This window comes from Larimichthys crocea, chromosome I, assembly GCF_000972845.2.
Source record: "Larimichthys crocea isolate SSNF chromosome I, L_crocea_2.0, whole genome shotgun sequence".
Lineage (NCBI taxonomy): Eukaryota > Metazoa > Chordata > Actinopteri > Sciaenidae > Larimichthys > Larimichthys crocea.
The window spans coordinates 21,205,344-21,225,538 of record NC_040011.1 but is presented as its reverse complement, the minus strand read 5'-3'; the positions used below and the strand labels follow the sequence as shown (position 1 = coordinate 21,225,538).

Below are 20,195 nucleotides of genomic sequence, written 5' to 3'. Positions count from 1 at the left end.
GAAAGCCAGCTGAATGGCAGCCGTCTTCCAGCTGACTTCCAGCCAACTGCCTGCCAAGTTCCGTGACCGAAGTGACCCCCCTCCTTCTCCTGGGCGTGTCTATTTTTTACTGTAACTCCACCCATTCATGTGATTACAGGGTATGACCAGGAGATGGCGCTTCTTTCACAGAACTTTTTACAGTTGTTCTACCTGGCGTAGCTTACACACCTCATTAGCATTCTCGTTGCTCAATCTTTTGTTCGCACTTACAGTAATGGGCTTTTTGGTCTCCCAGTGTCAAAGATCACAGAGCGGAAAATGCAGCTGGTTTGACTACTGCATACTATACAGTAGCCGTATGATTTGAGCGTGTTCATGAATTGAAATTAAATTTAAGGTGTTTATATCTAACATGTCAGCATTCACCAAATCAACAACATTTAGGCTGTTCTGTCTTTACTAGTGGTGGGCCGTTATCGGCGTTAACGTGCTGCGTTAATGTGAGACTCTTATCGGGTGATAAAAAAAATATCACTGTTAATCTATTCTCAAAGCTGTTCCAGCCTCTCAGGTCGCTTTTTTACTTTTTTCTCTTTTGTTCGATTTTGTTTTGTTCACTGTAACTCCGTGGAGTCCTGATCTCTCTAGTAATTTAGAGAGTTTTGTGCTTTTGTCGTGTTTTTCTCATGGTTTTTCTTGGTGTTGTTTTTCAAATGCCGCTTCCACCTGGACAGCCGATTAATCTATGGCCACCACTAGTCTTTGCATAATTACAGGAGCGTCTCTTCTCTTGTGCTCGCACACTCTCTCTCGCTTATCTGCATGTAAACAACAAACTAACCTTTAAAAAAGTTAAAAAAAACGGTTCGGACGTCACGGGGCTGCCAGACCTGTGTGTCAGACCTGCCGATACAAGCGAGAGGTTTTTTTTTAATTAACAGTTTATTTGGAGGGAAGGGCTTGTTGTTGTTGTGCGCGACATAGAGCAGGTATTTACTGTAGTGCACGTTTTAGGCCAGGTAAACCATACAAACACCTCATTAGCATTCTCATTGTTTGCACTTGATGGGCTTTTTGGTCTCCCAGTGTCACAAATCACAGAGCGGAAAATGCAGCTGGCTTGAGCTGGCTTATACTGCAAACTTTATTAAAACCAAAAATACTTGACTTATTTCATACTTGATTCGCCCGTAATTCTTTCCATTTACGCTTTACGCCATTTAGCCTATGGTCACTGTTTAAATCAACAACATCTATGCTATGTTACGGATGTTACGAGCGGAGTTTATTTTAATAACAAGTTTATGTTGGCATGTTGTTGTTGTGCGTGACATAGAGTTGCAGATACGAGCGGCTGCAGCGCTGCCTCAGTGTTATCTTATCGCAACTTTTTTTTTTTTCCATCAGCTGATCCGCTTAGCTATCTGTTCAGATGTGTCTTTAGACAGTCTAAGGTGAGAGCGGAACATCACTGCTCCTCCCCGTGGACAAATGAGGCATTGCAGCTGGTTTTCACACAGACTGCTTAGGGGCGTTTCCAGTCGGGGCCTCACTGACTACGTCATCGTGGGGGATTACATTACGGTCACGGACCAGTGAGGACCGACCAAGGACCAGTGAAGGACCAGTCATGGCCCCGTCACGGAAACACGGGAACTTTTAAGTTGCTACATCTGTATTTGAGGATTTTCAGTCAGGATTTAGACTGCATCATAGCACAGAGACCGCATTAGTCAAAGTTACAAATGACCTCCTAATGGCATCAGACAAAGGACTCATCTCTGTACTTGTCCTGTTAGATCTTAGTGCCGCATTTGACACCATTGACCATCAAATTCTTTTACAGAGACTGGAACATAAAATTGACATCAAAGGAACCGCCCTAAGCTGGTTTAAGTCGTATTTATTAAATCGATCTCAGTTTGTTCACGTCAATGATGAATCCTCCGTGCATACCAAAGTTTGTCATGGTTCTGTACTAGGACCACTTCTATTCAGTTTATATATGCTTCCTTTAGGGAACATTAGGAATCACTCTATCAATTTTCATTGTTATGCTGACGACATCCAATTATATTTATCCATCAAGCCTGATGAAACCAATCAGTTAACTAAACTCCAAACATGCCTTAAGGATATAAAAAGTTGGATGACCTACAATTTTCTGATGTTACATTCAGACAAAACTGAAGTTCTGGTCCCAAACACCTCAGAAATTCTCTTTCTAGAGACTTAGTTACTTTAGATGGGATCACCCTGGCCTCCAGCTCCACCGTAAAGAATCTTGGAGTTGTTTTTGATCAGGTTTGTCCTTTAAGCCCATTAATCTTCACTGATGATGTGACACATGATGGCAGTAACAAAATGAACTCAGAGGTCTACTAAAACATTTTGTCTGCTAATTTAAAGAAAGATGCAACCAAACTGATTGGGAGATCCTTCATCATGCAGCAAGATAATGACCCAAAACACACTGCCAAAACAACAAAGGAGTTCATCAGGGGTAAGGAGTGGAAGGTTTTAGACTGACCAAGTCCATCTCCAGACTTAAACCCTACAGAGCATGCATTTACCTGCTTAAGAGGAGACTGAAGGGAATAACCCCCTGAAACAAACAACAACTGAAAGAGGCTGCAGTCAAAGCCTAAAAAGGCCTTACAAAAGACGAATGCAGAAATTTGGTGGTGTCAATGAGTCACAGACTTGATGCAGTTATTGCAAGGAAATGATTTGCAACTAAATATTAGGTTTTTAATCACTTTAATCTATTTTAAATCTATCTGTTCTAATACTTTTGCTCACATAAAAAATGGGTGGGTTCAAACAAAAGGTGCTATCTTCTACATTGTGTATCGGATCACGATGTAAATACCTGGAAATAAAAGATTAAATGTTGATCTTCTGTCTCATCTTTTGATGTCAAACCCAAATGTTTTCAGTCTACAGCAAAAATAAAGGAATTCATCTGTATATATATATATATACACACTCTTCCAATAGTATAGGCATATTAAAATGATTCCTTGGTTGCTGCATTTTGTGATAAGTATTTAATTTGCTTTTGCTAATATAAAACACTACACTGCTTTCATTCCAAACAACTCACTGTGGTGAGAAGTTCATTCCTACGAGGCGGCTTCATACAAATGAACCTCTCACCTCCTGTAGCTTTGAAGTGAAGCCAAAAACTGCAGTTCCTGCAGATGTCCACTTGAGGCTGATTACAATTAGTCAAACCTGATAAGCCTGGTTCAAAAATGGTTTTGGTCTCTATGGAGCTACTTTCCCCATTCATGACAACTGTACTGAGGGTGAATTTTTATAGAACTCACCTGTTCGAAATATATTAAGGCTTAAAGTTATGCAGAATTATCACTGTAGCCACTTTGACTGACAGGTTGATGCCATTACAGATGGCTTGTTTGAACATCCAAGCATCATTAAACCTGCCTCAGTTCTGCTGATAATCCACGTCTTTGCTGAGTTTTATATTCCCCAGGAAGTGGAAGAGGTAGGACTGCCAACATGGTGCCGGTCAGAGCCACAGATTTGTAGCTTCAAAACAGCTCTTCAGAAACTGGTTGACATCACGCATACGCTGTCCATTCTTTATACTGTCAATGCTCCTACAAAGTACTCTGTGCTGGACACCACACAGACAGGCAAAAAAAAAAATAACAGTCAGGAACTGTGAGAGTGCTGCTTGTGGTTGTTGTGTAGCCAAGAAACCAAAGCCATTCATGTTTGACATTATACTGTTTTTTTTTTCATTATCTTGTAGTCAATGAGTCAGCTATCCACAGTTGGTGTTTCTAACTGGTGAAACTGGACACTGGGCATTTTTGTAGTACTTCACAAGCAATTTTGGAATGGAGATGACTTCTTAAATGTGTTGACATAAAACTGATGTATGGCTTTTACAGGACCAATGCTATAAGCAAAAACTGATCAGTTTATACATCATGGCATTTCAATCATTTCCCTGGGGTGAATATAAATACTTTTTTGGTACAGAACCTGACAATTTGGCTTTGTGCATTACCCCAGCCAGATGATGCAGACATATAAAAAGACATTGTTGACTGTAGATTGTGAAGCCGTGATCCAAGGTGTAAGAAGAGAGCAGGACTTTGTATCCTGTATCTCTACAGTGCTGTCAGTGTTCCCAACCTGTCAAAAAGTCCACTCTAAAAAGAGAAACCGCAGGAAGAACCTTTAAAAGAAAACATGCTGCTACAGCCATCTCTTATTATCATAGTTACAGCACTTTGTGGTTGTAACACTCCACAGTTCTCACTGTAACTGTAGCTCTCGATGTCATGGTTACAATGTTATTATGTTGCCATCTTCCCTCATGCTCTCTTGACTGCTACTAGATATGTGGGCAGGGTTTCCGTTATGACTGGACATCATCGTGGACCTGACACCCAGGGTTGCACCAACGCTATTGGGCAATGAGACACTCTGTGGGAGGGGCCTCGAATTGTGAGGCCTGTTGTTAGGTGAGTCTCTGTTGAGGTTAGTGTTGTTGCTGTTGGTGTCCTGTTGTGAGTCGAAAGGTGTCAGGTAGTCATTCTCCAGAATGACATCGCCATCGTCATCTTCATCATCACTGTCGCCCTCTGCAATGCTATTGCTGTAGTAACAACAGGTGACATATGACGACAAAATGATTAGAAAATGAATCTAGAAATGACTAATGTCTAATACAGGTTGAACACATTTTTATGTCAAAAGACAAAAAACAAACATACGATAAAGTCTGTTAAAGCTTCATTCCTTTGTTTTTTTGTCGTCTACACCAACCCCAACAAAACTATCTGACTAGTTTGGTTTATCTGAATTTATCAGAACTTTTTTCACTAGAAACATCTGTCTGCTGCTGTGAGCAGTGCAATGGACTAATATAATGAGCTGAAAGAGGCTTAAAAAACTTGGTAAAGCTGTTTTGGTTGTTGTTTGGTTGTCATAAGCCAAACCATAGCAGTTCATATACACAAGATTGTTAATAAATTACTCATAAGTAAGAAATAAGTGCAGTGTCTTGTCCATATCATACCTTGCAGTAATGGGGTTGCTTTGAGAAGCAGGACTTGGTGAGTCATGCGATGGAGCGGAGCTCGTAGATCCAGCTGAACCCACAGAACCAGAGTTACCCATTGAGGTTTTACTCCCACGATGCACCACATTGTTCCTCTGGTTAGCTGGTTTGACAGTTACAATGAGGTTGTGACTGTTGGCCACCATCATGTCTGTCACCTGAAATGACAGCATCACTTAATGGCACTGCTTTTCACCGTTCCAATTATTTTTATCAAACTGCTATGACCATGGTGTAAAAAATCATGGCATTATGACGTGTCTCCAAAGCTCCAAGACTTAGAGATGTATTGAGAAACTATTTGGACTACTGGTCTATTGCTCGTCTCCAACTTGTGCAGAACACTCCGATTTTTAGTGGGCACGTCCAGACGCAAACATATTACCCCTGTGCTGTCGTCACTCCACTGGCTTCCAGTCCGTTTTAGAATTGATTTTAAACTTCTGTTGTTTGTTTTTATCGCCATTAATGGCTTGGCCCCCTCCCACTTGGCAGAGATTTTAACTTTGTGGCAGAGCCCTGGGGCCTCATGTACAAAGCTTGCGGACGCACAAAAAAGTGGCGTACGTCCTTTCCCACGCTCACGTTCAAATGTATCAAACGTGAAACAATCGTAGAAATGTGCGTGCCCCACGCCAATTTCATAGCTGTCGTACGCACGTTTCTACAGCTATTGTTCCTTTGGTGACACTTAGAGGTGACGCTGGGAAACTGTTAATAATGTGAAAACAAGTAGTCATTAGAGTGATGTGCACATCAGAGACACACTTATGAACTATTAACACACGCAGGTGTTTGCAATTATATAAGTGGATATAAAAGCATGCGCAATGTGATTAAGAAAATGATATTAACAAAGACAGCGTTAGCGTTGTTAGAGGACCTTGCAACGGACCGCCGTGAGCGATTTAAGGAACGCAAGGATTTACTTGCAAACCATGATAATTGGCTCATAAGCCGATTTCGGTTACCAAGGCCAGTGTTACTGGAGTTACTGCAGAGCTGCGGCCGGCCCGAGAGCGCAACGGGGGCCGGCGGGCCGGCTGCCTGACTGCGCTGGGGTTCCCGGCAACAGGGGCATTCCAGCGGGAGCTGGCCGATCGGTCAGGAGTGTGCCAGTTAACCCTGAGCCGAGCCATGCCAGCTGTGTGGGACGGAATCATCCGAATGTCTTCCTGGTACATCAGATTCCCATACAGTGCTGTTGAACAGGCCGACATTAAAGCACAGTTTGCAGCGAGAGCCGGTTTCCCTAATGTAATCGGAGCTATTGACTGCACACACATTGCTATAAAAGCGCCATCACAGGATGATTTTTTTTATGTTAGTAGGAAACATTTTCATTCCATCAATGTTCAAATCATATGTGATGCGCGAATGCAGCTAACTAACATCGTGGCAAGGTGGCCTGGTTCAACGCACGACTCATTCATTATGACTAACAGCATTGCTGAGAACAGGCTGGAGACTGGCACGGTGCGCGATGGGTGGCTTCTATTCGTTTAATTGTCCCGTATGTAACGCTGGATTACATACGAAACAATTAAACGAATAAACTCTTTACTTACCCAGAAGCCGTGCCAGTGTGCCAGTGCATATTTGGGCATGTGCGCATTCAAATATCATGTTTTTGGTTTTCTTTATTTTCTGCTGGTGAAATTAGAGCTGCAGAGCTTTCTAACAAGCCCCTGATTGTCTCCCTGTGTTCAGTATTCTTGTCAGTAAAAGCGGGCGTAAAATGTCAGCCGCAGCGCCACACCTGTCCACACCTGTGTGTGCGCTGCTCGCATCCCACGGCATTTCCAGCCTCACACACACGCTCCCACTCACGTCTTTTTTTTTGGTCATATTTATCCCTGTTGACAGGGAACCAAACAGAATCTCCACTTCATTCACTAGAATCTTTAGCTTAGACTCTGTAAAATTCATTTTCTTTCCTTTGTTCATCGCGTTATCTGATCGGACAAAGAGGTGAATCTCAGGTCCGGGGCCTATTTAAATAGATTTGCATATGTAAATGGGGCGTGGACAGGGAGGAGTTGCACGTGCGCTCAATTCCACGTTGATTGGGATGTACAAAAGAAACGTGCTTGGATCCATGCGTACGCACACTTTGATACATCTGAATATTTTTGTGCGTACGACAGTTTCCGGGTTCTGGCGTACGGCAAGTTTTAGTAGGAAATCCACGCAAGTATTCGTACATGAGGCCCCTGCTCTCTTCGGGTCAGCTTCTGCTGGAGGTCCCTAGGTCGAGGCGATTGTTCCTTTGCCGTCGCTGCTCCCAGACTGTGGAACAAACTGCCCGCTGACATTCGCACCACTACTGATCTCAGCCTTTTTAAATCAAAACTTAAGACACACTTTTTTAGACTGCCGTTTTATTCTGACTAGGGCAGTGCCGTTCTTCTGCCATTCTGTCTGCACCTTTTTATGTATTTCTGGAAGGTTTTTAACACTACAGCACTTTTAATTTTAAATGTATTTTAATTTAATTGTATTTATTTGTTATGTACCTGTTATGTATTGTTTTTTACGGCTTTGTTGAAAAGCACTTTGGGTACTGTCTGGCTATTATAAAGGGCTATACAAATAAACTTGATTTGATTTTGATTTGATCCAACTCCTAGCACAAGTCATCTCACAACTCGATCACTGTAACACCCCCCTGACGGGCCTTCGTCAAACCCTAGTCAAACCCTTTCAGATGATCCAGAAAGCCTGGTTTCTAATCAACCAAAAAGGGCACATACTGCAGCCCACATTAAATTCAAATGGCTAATGCTGGCCTACAAAGTAGTCTCCTCCTTAAATACAGGCATATGTTACCTGTGCCCCTTGCATTCCTCCAATGAATGACGCCTGGCTCTGCAACCTGTTCACTCAGGGAAATCCAGACTATGTAGTTCTCTGGTGGTGGGGCTTCCCTCTCTACCTTTAGGAACCTCCTGAAGACCCTTCAGAGAGTATCTCCACTCCTAGCACTACCAACACATGAAAATGATAAATCTATCCCCTCTAGAACTGTCACAGTACTTATTTCTGCACTAAGATGTGCTAGTCACACTGCAACATGATTGTTTTCCTGATTATTTCATTGTGTTCAGTCATGTTTAGTCATTTTGCCATAGACACTAGTGTTACAATTTATCTATTTTGCACTGTTAAGTGGAAGTGAAAAATAATTTGTGTATCTGGCCCATGATTAAATTTGCAGATTTAGAGTTCTTCCATGGTCTATGCTACACCCTAACAACAAGCTTCATAAAAATCTGCCAGTAGTTTTTTTTTTTCTGTAATTCTGATGACAGACAAACAAACTGTGTGGTGTGGAAATTACAATCTTTACCTTGTGATGGTAATATGAAGATGGGGTCTTTAAGTTCAAAGTCTTTGGACTAATTCCCCATAACATCACATTGGTGAGGATGAAAAGTTCTTCAGTCAGGTTATACTGTGTATGACTGTATACTGCTTTCACACTAAAAAATCTGCTTTAGGTAAATACAAAAAACTTTTCTGTTTTAGAAATTATGAAACTTAATAAACAAGTGCATACAAAATTCTATGTATGTAGCAGCACATAAAACCGTTTGGCTCTGTCACAACATTTGTTTCGACAACATTGTTACCAATAATAGTAGTAGCAGCTGGAACAATAAAAAAAGCACACCAAAATGGTTTTGGTGAGTTTTCTTTTGTTTCTGTGTAGTTTAAATAAAGTATGGTTCAGTCATGGCTCAGGTTGTAAAGCAGGCTATCTGATTATTGGAGTGTTGCTGATTTGATTCCCAGCTCCATCAGTCCATTCAAAGTCTCCTTGAGCAAGATAGTCCTGATGGCTTTGACGTCAATGTGTAATGTATGTGCATGGGTGAGCTTTCTATCACAGCTTAGTATCAAAGTGCGCATTTTAAATATGAAGCATTGTGTAGTGGTGGCAACTTGCCATCAGTGTATGAATGTGTGTGTGAATGGGTGAATGTGACAAGTGTTGTAAAAAAGCGCTTTGAGTGCTTGGCTGATCAGAAAGTCCTTTTACCATTAATGATTAGTTAACAAGGAATATATATATGTATAAACTAATTAAAACGCACAAACTGTAAACCATCAAAAGACATATTTAAACTTTTTCCAGGGCTTAGCAGATCTCCAATAAGGTTAATGTTGGACACTGTACTCACCTGATCCAAAGATTTTCCTGCTACATCAATGCCGTTGACCTCGAGAATCTCATCATTAACTCCTAGCAGTCCTGTGCTTTCTGCTAGCCCACCACGTACCAGACGAGATATGAACACCCCTGGAACCTACAGGAATGTGAAAAAGTACAAAGAAGTGTCAAATGTGGCTGGTTTATCCTCATGTACCTGCATACATGTCTTTAACTGTGACTTTTATTGTGCCAGAGTGATAATATTTTCAATGTATTGGCAGCAATTAGTGTAATATAGACACAATGTTGCCTTCTTTAATGATTTATGACTATAATCATAAGCATGCATAATGCTTTCTAGTGCACTACATCTATACATCTTAACAGTCCTAAAACATCATAGATGTGACATCGAACTGTCTTGTGGATGCTCTTAGATAGTTAGAAACCAGTTTGACTAATGGAGTTTATAATACATTATGACAAACTATACTCAATCAGTACTATACTCAACAAACAATATGACAACACCTCAAAAATCAGTAGTAGCTGCAGTAAGAACTCTTAGCATGCTATAAGAGTCCAAGCAATGTTAGATTCTTTTACAAAGACTTTAACATCTAATTGGCATCAAATGAATCCCACTAATTTAGATAAACTTCAAACATGCCTTAGGGACATAAAAAATTGGATGACCTGCAATTTTCTGATGTAAAACTCAAGTCAACTCAAGTTCTTCCTGGCCTCCAGCTCCACCGTAAAGAATCTTGGAGTTGTCTTTGATCAGAATATGTCCTTTAAAGTCAACATAAAACAAATTTCAAGGACTGCTTTTTTTCACCTACGTAACATACAACACAAGTAAGGGGCATCCTGTTTCCAGCGGATGCAGTAAAACTAGTCCACGCATTTGTTACTTCTAGGCTGGACTATTGTAACTCTTTGTTATCAGGCTGCTCCTATAAGTCTCTTAGGACTTTGCAGTTAATTCAGAACGCTGCTGCACGTGTTCTGACAGGAACCAAGATCAGAGATCACATCTCTCCCATTTTGGCTTCCTTGCATTGGCTACCTATTAAATCTAGAATAGAATTTAAAAATTCTTCTCCTTACTTACAAAGCTCCTTATGGTCAGGCACCATCTTATCTAAAAGAGCTCATAGTACCTTACTACCCCTCTAGAACACTGCGCTCTCAGGACGCTGGGTTCCTTGTGGTTCCTATAGTCTCCAAAAGTAGATTAGGAGCTAGAGCTTTCAGCTATCAAGCTCCTCTTCTGTGGAATAAACTACAATTTTGGGTTTGGGAAGCAGACATGGTCAACACTTATAAGAGTAGACTTAAGACTTTCCTTTTTGATAAAGCTTATAGTTAGGGCTGGCTCAGGTCATCCCTTAGTTGTGCTGCTAACTATGCTGCTGTTCTTTGTTAATGCTCCCATATGTAACAGCTCTCCAGGGAGTAAAAATAAAACTAGCCTTTTCAGTAACTCTGGCATATTTAAAGCAATGTTTATTAATACGGTATGTCGGTATGTATGTACGGTAAAAACCAAAACAATAAGATAAATAAACAAACTTAACAGGGTAGTGGATTTAGCTTCTTTTTTAAAAGGGCAGTTGTTGGTGTTAACAAGAAGTAAGTAGGTTTAAATGAAATCATTTATCTCACCTTCTCCACCCCTTGTGGTGTCACCCGCACGCTCACCCCATCACGGATATAAAAGCCCAGTGGTTTGTGGGTACCATGCTTGTGGAGTCGTACACGTCGGTGTGTTTCAGGTAGGATGTCCACATCAATAATAGATGAGATCTGTCTGAAGTTTTGTGGCAGGCCAATCATAAGGCCCGGTTTGTTCTTTGAGTGGGTGGAGCCTGAGCCAGTGGTTCGCAGTCCAGTTAAACCGAGTCCTTTTTTACGCCTCTGCAGGGAGTCGGTGGCAAAAACTACAGGTTCATCCTCTTAAAGAAGACACACAGAAGGATGGAGAGAAAAGTTAATTATTTATATTATGTGACAATAACTTACATTTAAGTTAAAGAAATGTTTCAGTGGTCTGGGAAACTGTCTAGCTGCCAGGTGATAGAAACGTGGACATCAAAAAAATCATCACTGTGTTCTTGGTCGATCATGAAGTAGGCCCTCCATGCTAACACTTTAGCATGCAGAATACCCTATTGTGTGATTGCACTCCCTCTTGTAAGGCCTTTATACACCTTACATGTATGTTCGGGTGATAGCAGCAGCAATGCTAACATTTTAGCCTACACAGTTTTGAGTACACAGCATACACTATGCATGGACCCAAACACCTCAGAAACTCTCTTTCTAGAGACTTAGTTACTTTAGATGGGATCACCCTGGCCTCCAGCTCCACTGTAAAGAATCTTGGAGTTGTCTTTGATAAGGATTTGTCCTTTAACGTCCACATAAAACAAATTTCGAGGACTGCATTCTTCCACTTACGTAACATCGCTAAAATTACCCAAAAAAAGACGCATTGTGTCTCAAGCGGATGCAGAAAAACTAGTCATATTTGTTACTTCTAGACTGGACTATTGGACTTTGTTATCAGGCTGCTCCAATAAGTCTCTTAGGACTTTGCAGTTAATTCAGAATGCTGCTGCACGTGTTCTGACAGGAACCAAGATCACAGATCACATCTCTCCCATTTTGGCTTCCTTGCATTGGCTACCTGTTAAATCAATAGAATATAAAATTCTTCTCCTTACTTACAAAGCTCTTCATGGTCAGGCACCATCATATCTAAAAGAGCTCATAATACCTTACTACCCCTCTAGAACACTGCGCTCTCAGAATGCTGGGTTCCTTGTGGTTTCCAAAAGTAGATTGGGAGCCAGAGCTTTCAGCTTTCCCCTCTCCCCCTCCCTGTCTCTCAATGTTTTGCTGCTGTTGTGCATCCGTTTCATCTCTCTCTATTTATCGACAGTATCTAAAAAAAATTTAAAAATTTTAAAAATTATAAAGCGTGCTCTGTATGAAAAGTGTCATGAGATGAGATAACTTTTATATAAATAAAATTGAATTGAATTGAAATTCCCATACACATGTGCACACATGCCAACTCTCTTGCCAGGCTTTTATTTAGTTGGAAAAGAAGGACAGAAAACAAAGTGAAGGCTGTTTCTCTCCTGGAGACAAATACCTGACCTGCTGCATTCCTCATCTCATACAACATTATTTCTTTGTCACGCACACACACACACACACACACACACACACACACACACACACACACACACACACACACACACACCTGTTTCCCTCACTGCATTTATGTGTGTATGGCTGTGTGTGCATTAGTTCACTGTTCATTTAGAGTGTGTGTTTCCTGACAAGGCAGACAGATCCATTGCAGAGGGCCAGAGTAAAGCCTGAAGGCACAGACACTGCTAAGTCCCTTCTGAACACACGCGCACACACACACACACACACACACACACACACAAATAGAATGAAAGATATTGTAGGCTTTCTCCTTCCCCAAAATATGAGACCAAACCTGCCTCTGAATGCAGTGTTATGCCCAAAGTCTGATTAACATTACAGTATAATAGTAATAGTACAGAAGCACATTGCATTCACTGGATAAAAAAAAATAAAATTAAAAGATCTCGTAATTATGAGATAAGGTGTCTAATTATTATTTTTTTAATTACAAGAAAAGTTTTTAATGAATTTTCTAATCGGACTATGTCGCCATACATTGTGTATGATTTCAGCATGAGACTATATGAAAATGGTACAGTAAAAGAACTTGAAATTCACCCCAGAAGTAGCTGGGGGAATTTGATTTGATTTATTTATTTAAAGACTTTTCTAAATCTGCATATGTATCTTAGAAAAGAGATTATTATTTGAGTTTCCGAAGTGCACTTGAAGGCACCATGAAGCTGCTCACACGCTTTACCGTACAAACCAATGTAGTCATGTTCGTGTTTGAAGGATGAGGCCGTGTTGTTAACAAGTAACTTAACTTTTAATCACGTTATCTCAACAGTGTACATGTGTCATAATGCCTTCTTCTTATAACCACTTACCTGATATCGTAAGTTAATTACCAAACCAGTATTGCCACCTAGCGGTCAAATATGTAATAACATCCAATCATAACATCCGCCTTTTTCTAAGGCAAATGTATTAACATGATCTATCACATTAGCTGTGTCAGTTATTTTAACCATTTCTCTTTCAGCATAACTCTGCAACACATCTGCAGTATAAACAGTATATCAGATTGCATAACCCAAACCTAGACCAACACTAGACCAGTCAGAACACATTTACAACATCAATATACATTTTGTTCAACATGTATATTGAATTCTCTTTTGTTTATAAGTTCAGTCTATCAGGCGTTCTGTTTTCCCTTGTGGACCTTCTTAACTCAGGTTCACTTGGAGTAGGTGTGTGAGAGTCAGTGTTACAGTCCATAGCAGGTGTGGGTATTTCCTGAGATTCACCACAGGTTACACTGCGCTCACCAACAGTCTCTTGAGGAGTTTTTAACAGACTGCAACGATTGCATCTGATGATTTGTCCATCATCAGTTCTCACAATGTATGATCGTGGAGCAACTTCTTGCAGCACAGTCGCTTTTGTACTCCATCCATCAGCATCCTCAATCCTGACTGTGTTGTTGGTAGTCAGTGGAGGCAGATACTTGGTTCTTCTGTCATAGAATGACTTTTGTATCATTTTCTGCTGTTGTAGCTTTTGTTTAATCATTGAGGGATTCTTGTGCTTTAATTTGTCATTTGGATGACTCGGCATGGTTGTTCTTAGTTTCCTCTTCATTAGCAGTTCAGCTGGTGATAGACCGCACTGAAGAGGTGATGCTCTGTAGCTCACCAGAGCCAGATACGGATCTGAGTCGCTGTCAGCTGCTTTCTTTAGGAGTTGCTTGAGAATGTGAACTCCTTTTTCAGCTTGGCCGTTTGACTGTGCATAGTGTCGGCTTGACATCACATGTTTGAAATCATATTTCCCTGCAAACTTTTGCCATTCCTTGCTGCTGAAGCAGGGGCCATTGTCCGCCCTCCTTTTGCACTTTTCGATGCAGAGATGGCCTTCATGTATCCTGTGCAACATGTCCATTCTCAAAGCCTTTGGATTGACAATCCTGTCCTTTTTTAACAGCGGACCAACCACAGTACTAAGCTCACCTCTGACATGGTAAAATCGTGGACATGAACCAGCTGGCCATCCCTCATCCATCAATCCGTGGAGACATGCTGTAGCTCCGCATCCTTTGCAGTAGCCTCAGCTATTTGTCATAAATTTGTGTCAGACACAGGCAGTGTAGCCGACACCATGCTCACGTGACACTGTATGTCCTCATCAGTTGCACTTACACTGTTGCCTGTACAGTAGTAGCAACTTAAAAGTTCCCGTTCAAGCTGAACGCCAGCTGAATGGCAGCCGTCTTCCAGCTGAGTTCCAGCCGGTTCCCTGCAAAGTCCCGGGAAAGGAGAGACCCCCCTCCTTCTCCCGGGCGTGTCTATTTTTTACTGTAACTCCACCCATTCGTGTAATTACAGGGTATGACCAGGAGATGGCGCTTCTCTCACAGAACTTTTTTACAGTTGTTCTACCTGGAGATGACGTAGCTTACACACCTCGTTAGCATTCTCGTTGCAGTAATGGGCTTTTTGGTCTCTCAGTGTCACAGATCACAGAGCGGAAAATGCAGCTGGTTTGACTACTGCATACTGTACAGTAGCCGTATGATTTGAGCGTGTTCATGAATTGAAATTAAATTTAAGGTGTTTATATCTAACATGTCAGCATTCACCAAATCAACAACATCTAGGCTGTTCTGTCTTTACTAGCGGTGGGCCGTTATCGGCGTTAACGTGCTGCGTTAACGTGAGACTCTTATCGGGCGATAAAAAAATATCACCATTAATCTATTTGCAAAGCTGTTCCAGCCTCTCAGGTCGCTTTTTTACTTTTTTACTTTTTTCTCTTTTGTTCGTTTTTGTTTTCTTCACTGTAACTCCGTGGAGTCCTGATCTCTATAGCAGTTTAGAGAGTTTTGTGCTTTTGTCATGTTTTTCTCGTGGTTTTTCTTGGTGATGTTTTTTAAATGCCGCTTCCACCTGGACAGCTGCCTTTGTTTACTCAGAGAAACAGCTGATCGCGCTAATGCCGGCCGGCATTGGCGCAATCAGCTGTTTGATTGGCGCGACTAATCTATGGCCACCACTAGTCTTTGCATAATTACAGGAGCGTCTCTTCTCTTGTGTTCGCGCCTCTCTCTCGTTTATCTGCATGTAAACAACAAACTAACCCTTAAAAAAGTTACAAAAAACGGTTCGGACGTCTCAGGGCTGCCAGGCCTGTGTGTCAGACCTGCAGATACAAGCGATGGTTTATTTTTAATTAACAGTTTATTTGGAGGGGAGGGCTCGTTGTTGTTGTGCGACATAGAGCTGCAGAGACGAGCGTTTTGGAAGCCCTTTGTTATGCAGGTATTTACTGTAGTGCACGCTTTAGGCCAGGTAAACCATACAAACCTCATTAGCATCTCATTGTTTGCACTTGATGGGCTTTTTGGTCTCCCAGTGTCACAGATCACAGAGCGGAGAATGCAGCTGGTTTGAGTACTGCATACTATACAGTAGCCTTGTGATTTGAGTGTGTTCATGAACATGAATGACTCCTTTTCATTTTCGTCCATTCCATAGGCTAAATGGCGTAAATGGAAAGAATATTGTAGTGACCCGGAACAATGAAACTACGAAGCAACTGGTTTTGCTGGACTTTATTCCTAATCTGGAACACAGGCTCCTGTGGCCGTAGCCAACGGCAAAAAAACAATAAAACCAGGCAAGCACAGCAGCATATAACATTAACACATTAGCTACTTCGTGCCCCTCATCGCCATGGCAACTGCCATGACTGACAGGCTTCACAGCCTCTAACAACGCCACCCCCCCAGGCGTCACCCCATACACTGCAGCCTAACTTACTGAACACAACTCAACAGCCACAGTGTATACACAGCCCGTTACAATATGTATGAAATAAGTGAAGTATGTTTGGTCTTAATAAAGTTTGCAGTATATATGTTATGTTTTTATTCTACATGGACACCACTGTTTATTTTCCACTATGCCTCCCTCCATTATAATAATACACGGCACAGCTTTTTAAAGTCCAGAGAGAAGTCTGTTGCAAAAGTCCACGGTGACTCTCCTTTGCCAAAACGTCTGTATGTCCTCGACGAGCTCCTGTTTTGTGCCTGGCTTAGCCTCCTTGCGAATAAAGTCTTTCATGGAATGCCTAAATATATGTTTGATGGTTTCGTAAGCTTATACTGCAAACTTTATTAAAACCAAAAATACTTGACTTATTTCATACTTGATTCACCCGTAATTCTTTCGATTTGCGCTTTACGCCATTTAGCCTATGGTCACTGTTTAAATCAACAACATCTAGGCTATGTTACGGACGTTACGAGCGGAGTTTTCTTTAATAACGCGTTTATGTTGGCATGTTCTTGTTGCTGCCTCAGTGTTATCTTATCACAACTTTTTTTTTTTCCATCAACTGATCCGCTGATCAGCTGATCAGCTCACCCCGGCGTATCTGTTCAGATGTGTCTTTAGACAGTCGACGGTGAGAGCGGAACATCACTGCTCCTCCCCGTGGACAAATGAGGCATTGCAGCTGGTTTTCAAACAGACTGCTTAGGGGCGTTTCCAGTCGGGGCCTCACTGACTACGTCATCGCGGGGGATTACATTTCGGTCACGCACCAGCCAAGGACCTTGACAGGACCTGTGACGGACCAGCCACGGTCCCGTCACGGTTCCGTCACGGAAACACGGGAACTTTTAAGTTGCTACATCTGTAGTTGCTTTGGATAGGGCATCAGCAAGGACTAGGTGTTTACCTGGAGTATATATCAGTTCAAAATCATACCTTTGCATCTTCATCATTAAATGCTGAATCCGTGGAGACATTTCATTCAGATTCTATTTGATGATGGTGACCAGTGGTCAGTCTCGACTTTGAAAGATGGCAGGCCGTACACATAGTTATGAAACCGCTCCAAACCATATGCCAGTCCCAAACATTCTTTTTCGATCTGAGCATATAGGCATTTGGATTTTGTCATAGCCCTAGATGCATAGGCTACGGGTTTCCAGGGCTCACCCTCAGCCTGGAGTAGAACGGCACCAATACCATCTTTGGAGGCATCTGTAGAAAGTTTGATCCTCTTTGTGTGGTCATAAAATGACAACACAGGTGCTGTGGTCAGTGTGTTCTTGAGTTTCATTGTCCATTTAAACTCACAGTCTCTGTGCAGAAGCTCCCGTATGCATGATGTCTTTGCTGTCAGATTGGGAATGAATTTACCTATCAAATTGACCATCCCCGTGATGTGTAGCACAACTGTTTTGTGTGTGGGCCTTGGCATGTTCTGTATTGCATGTATTTTTTTTGATCTGGTTGGCACAGACAGCTTGTCTCCAAGGAAAAGGATCTCTTGAACACCAAACTCACATTTACTCTTGTTGAGTTTTAGTCCATACTTTTGTATGCACTCCATAACTCTGATCAGCCTCTCATTGTGCTCTTGGGCTGTGGACCCCCATATGATGATGTCATCAATGTAGACTCGAACTCCAACCAAGCCCTTGATGATCTGCTCCATCGCTCTGTGAAATATCTCAGGTACTGACTTTATACTTTATTTGATAAAGTAATTATTGTAGGTGATTTTAACATTCATGTAGACAACCACAATCATAGTCTTATTACTGTGTTTATCTCTTTAATAGATTCAATCAGCTTCTGTGTGTAAATTAACCGACTCATTGTCTGAACCACATCGAAATTGATAATCTAATAGTCTTTCCACAGAATCCTCTTCTGTCTGACCATTTTTTAATAACCTTTGAGTTCATACTACTGGACTATAAGCCTTTGTGTAGAAACTCCTACAGCAGATGTTTATCTGATAGTGCTGTAGCCAAATTTAAGGAAGTGATTCCTTCAGCATTGAATTCAATGCCATGTCTAACTGTAACAGAGGACTTGTCTGCTTCCTTTAGCCCCTCACAAATAGATCATCTTGTTGATAGTACTACAGGCTCATTACATTAAGAAGCTCATGAAGTCATTGCTACTTAGACCTAAGGGAATAGATAGTTCAGTAGAGCTGTGATTCTCTGTTAGCCTTGCTACAGTGCTGAAGAGAAACCTGGGGTTGTTCTTATTCTCCTCTACTAATGAAGAGTAGAAGGCTGCTCTGGCATTACGGAGAGCCTTCCTGTATGTTTTGAGATTATCTTGTCAGACTAGATGAGATTCTTCCAGTCTAGTGGCACGCCATTTGCGTTCAGATTTACGTGTCTCTTGCTTTAATTTACGAGTCTGCTGGCTATACCATGGTGCCTTTTTTGTTTAATTGTCTTCTTTTTCAGAGGTGCAATAGAGTCTAGAGTTGTCCGTAATGAGCCTGTAGTACTATCAACAAGATGATCTATTTGTGAGGGGCTAAAGGAAGCAGACAAGTCCTCTTTTACATTGAGACATGGCATTGAATTCAATGCTGAAGGAATCACTTCCTTAAATTTGGCTACAGCACTATCAGATCTGCTGTAGGAGTTTCTGCAAAAAGGCTTATAGTCCAGTAATATGAACTCAAAGGTTATTAAAAAATAGTCAGGCAGAAGAGGATTCTGTGGAAAGACAATTAGATGATCAATTTCAATGCCATATGAGAGAACAAGATCAAGAGTGTGGTTCAGACAATGAGTCGGTTTATTTACACTTTGACACAAGCCAATTGAGTCTAATAGAGAGATAAACGCAGTACTAAGACTATCATTGTGGTTGTCCACATGAATGTTAAAATCACCTACAATAATTACTTTATCTGTTTTAAGGATCAAGCCTGATGCAAATTCTGCAAATTCAGATAAAAATTCAGAATGACCAGGAGCTCAATATACTGTAACAAATAAAAATGGCTGCGATGTTTTCCAGGTTGGGTGAGTGAGGCTAAGAAAAAGACTTTCAAATGAATTATAATTTAGTTTAGGTTTAGGATTTATTAATAGACTTGAGTCAAATATCAGTCCAACTCCCACCCTTCGACCAGTACTTCGAGGAATATGAGTATTATAATGACTGGAGGAGTGGATTCATTTAGCTAACATTATTCATCCTCCTGCAGCCAGGTTTCAGTGAGGCAAAAAAAATCAATATATAATCAGATATTAATCATTGACTACAACAGCTTTAGAGCGACAAAGACCTGATATTCAGGAGAGTCCAACATTTAATTCTCTTATTTGGATGTTGGAGAGTTGATTTGATTGAGATGATTTAATTTTTAAGCTTTTATGATGAACTCCTCTTCTGTTTGTTTTATCTTTAAATAATGTAGGTGGACGGGGGACAGACACAGTCTCTATACTAAGGACTGGGTGGGCCAGCTGCCTTAATGGCGGCACAGAGAAGCGTGTAAGACTGCAGCTCTGCTTCCTGGTCTCAACTCTGGGTTGTCGACATGGTTTTGGTCAGCTAATAAAACTGGCCATATGTCTAGATATGAGAGCTGCTCCATCACAAGTGGGATGGATGCTGTCTCTCCTAATCAGACCAGGTTTTCCCCAGAAATGTGTCCAATTGTCTATGAAGCCCACATCGTTTGCAGGACACCACCTCATTAGCCAGCGTGTGAAATGACGACAGGCGGCTAAACATGTCATCACTGGCAGTGGCGTATCCAGGGACATTTTTACCGGGGTGGCCCAGGCTGGGACACAAAAGCTAGTGTGGGGTGGCCATGGCCTCTTGAGTTTTTTTTTTTTTTTTTTTTTTTTTTTTTTTTTTTTTTTTTTTTTTTTTTTTTTTTTTTTTTTTTTTATGCCATGTATACGCGGCCCGACCACAATTTAAATCCCAGTCCTTTCTG

General features: G+C 41.3%; 1 protein-coding gene across 2 annotated transcripts in view; it reads right to left on the bottom strand.

The window, feature by feature from the left end:
* Window positions 1-3,736: 3,736 nt before the first annotated feature.
* Window positions 3,737-20,195, bottom strand: part of pard6a (par-6 family cell polarity regulator alpha) — a 66,399-nt gene continuing 49,940 nt past the window's right edge. For both annotated transcript variants that reach the window (XM_027279974.1, XM_027279978.1), the window contains exons 3-6: window positions 10,911-11,200; window positions 9,268-9,393; window positions 5,042-5,241; window positions 3,737-4,618 (exon numbers count right to left, since the gene is read on the bottom strand). In XM_027279974.1, coding sequence (XP_027135775.1) covers window positions 4,306-4,618; window positions 5,042-5,241; window positions 9,268-9,393; window positions 10,911-11,200 — 929 coding nt within the window. In that variant the 3' untranslated portion in view covers window positions 3,737-4,305. The remainder of the gene's footprint in view (window positions 4,619-5,041; window positions 5,242-9,267; window positions 9,394-10,910; window positions 11,201-20,195) is intronic.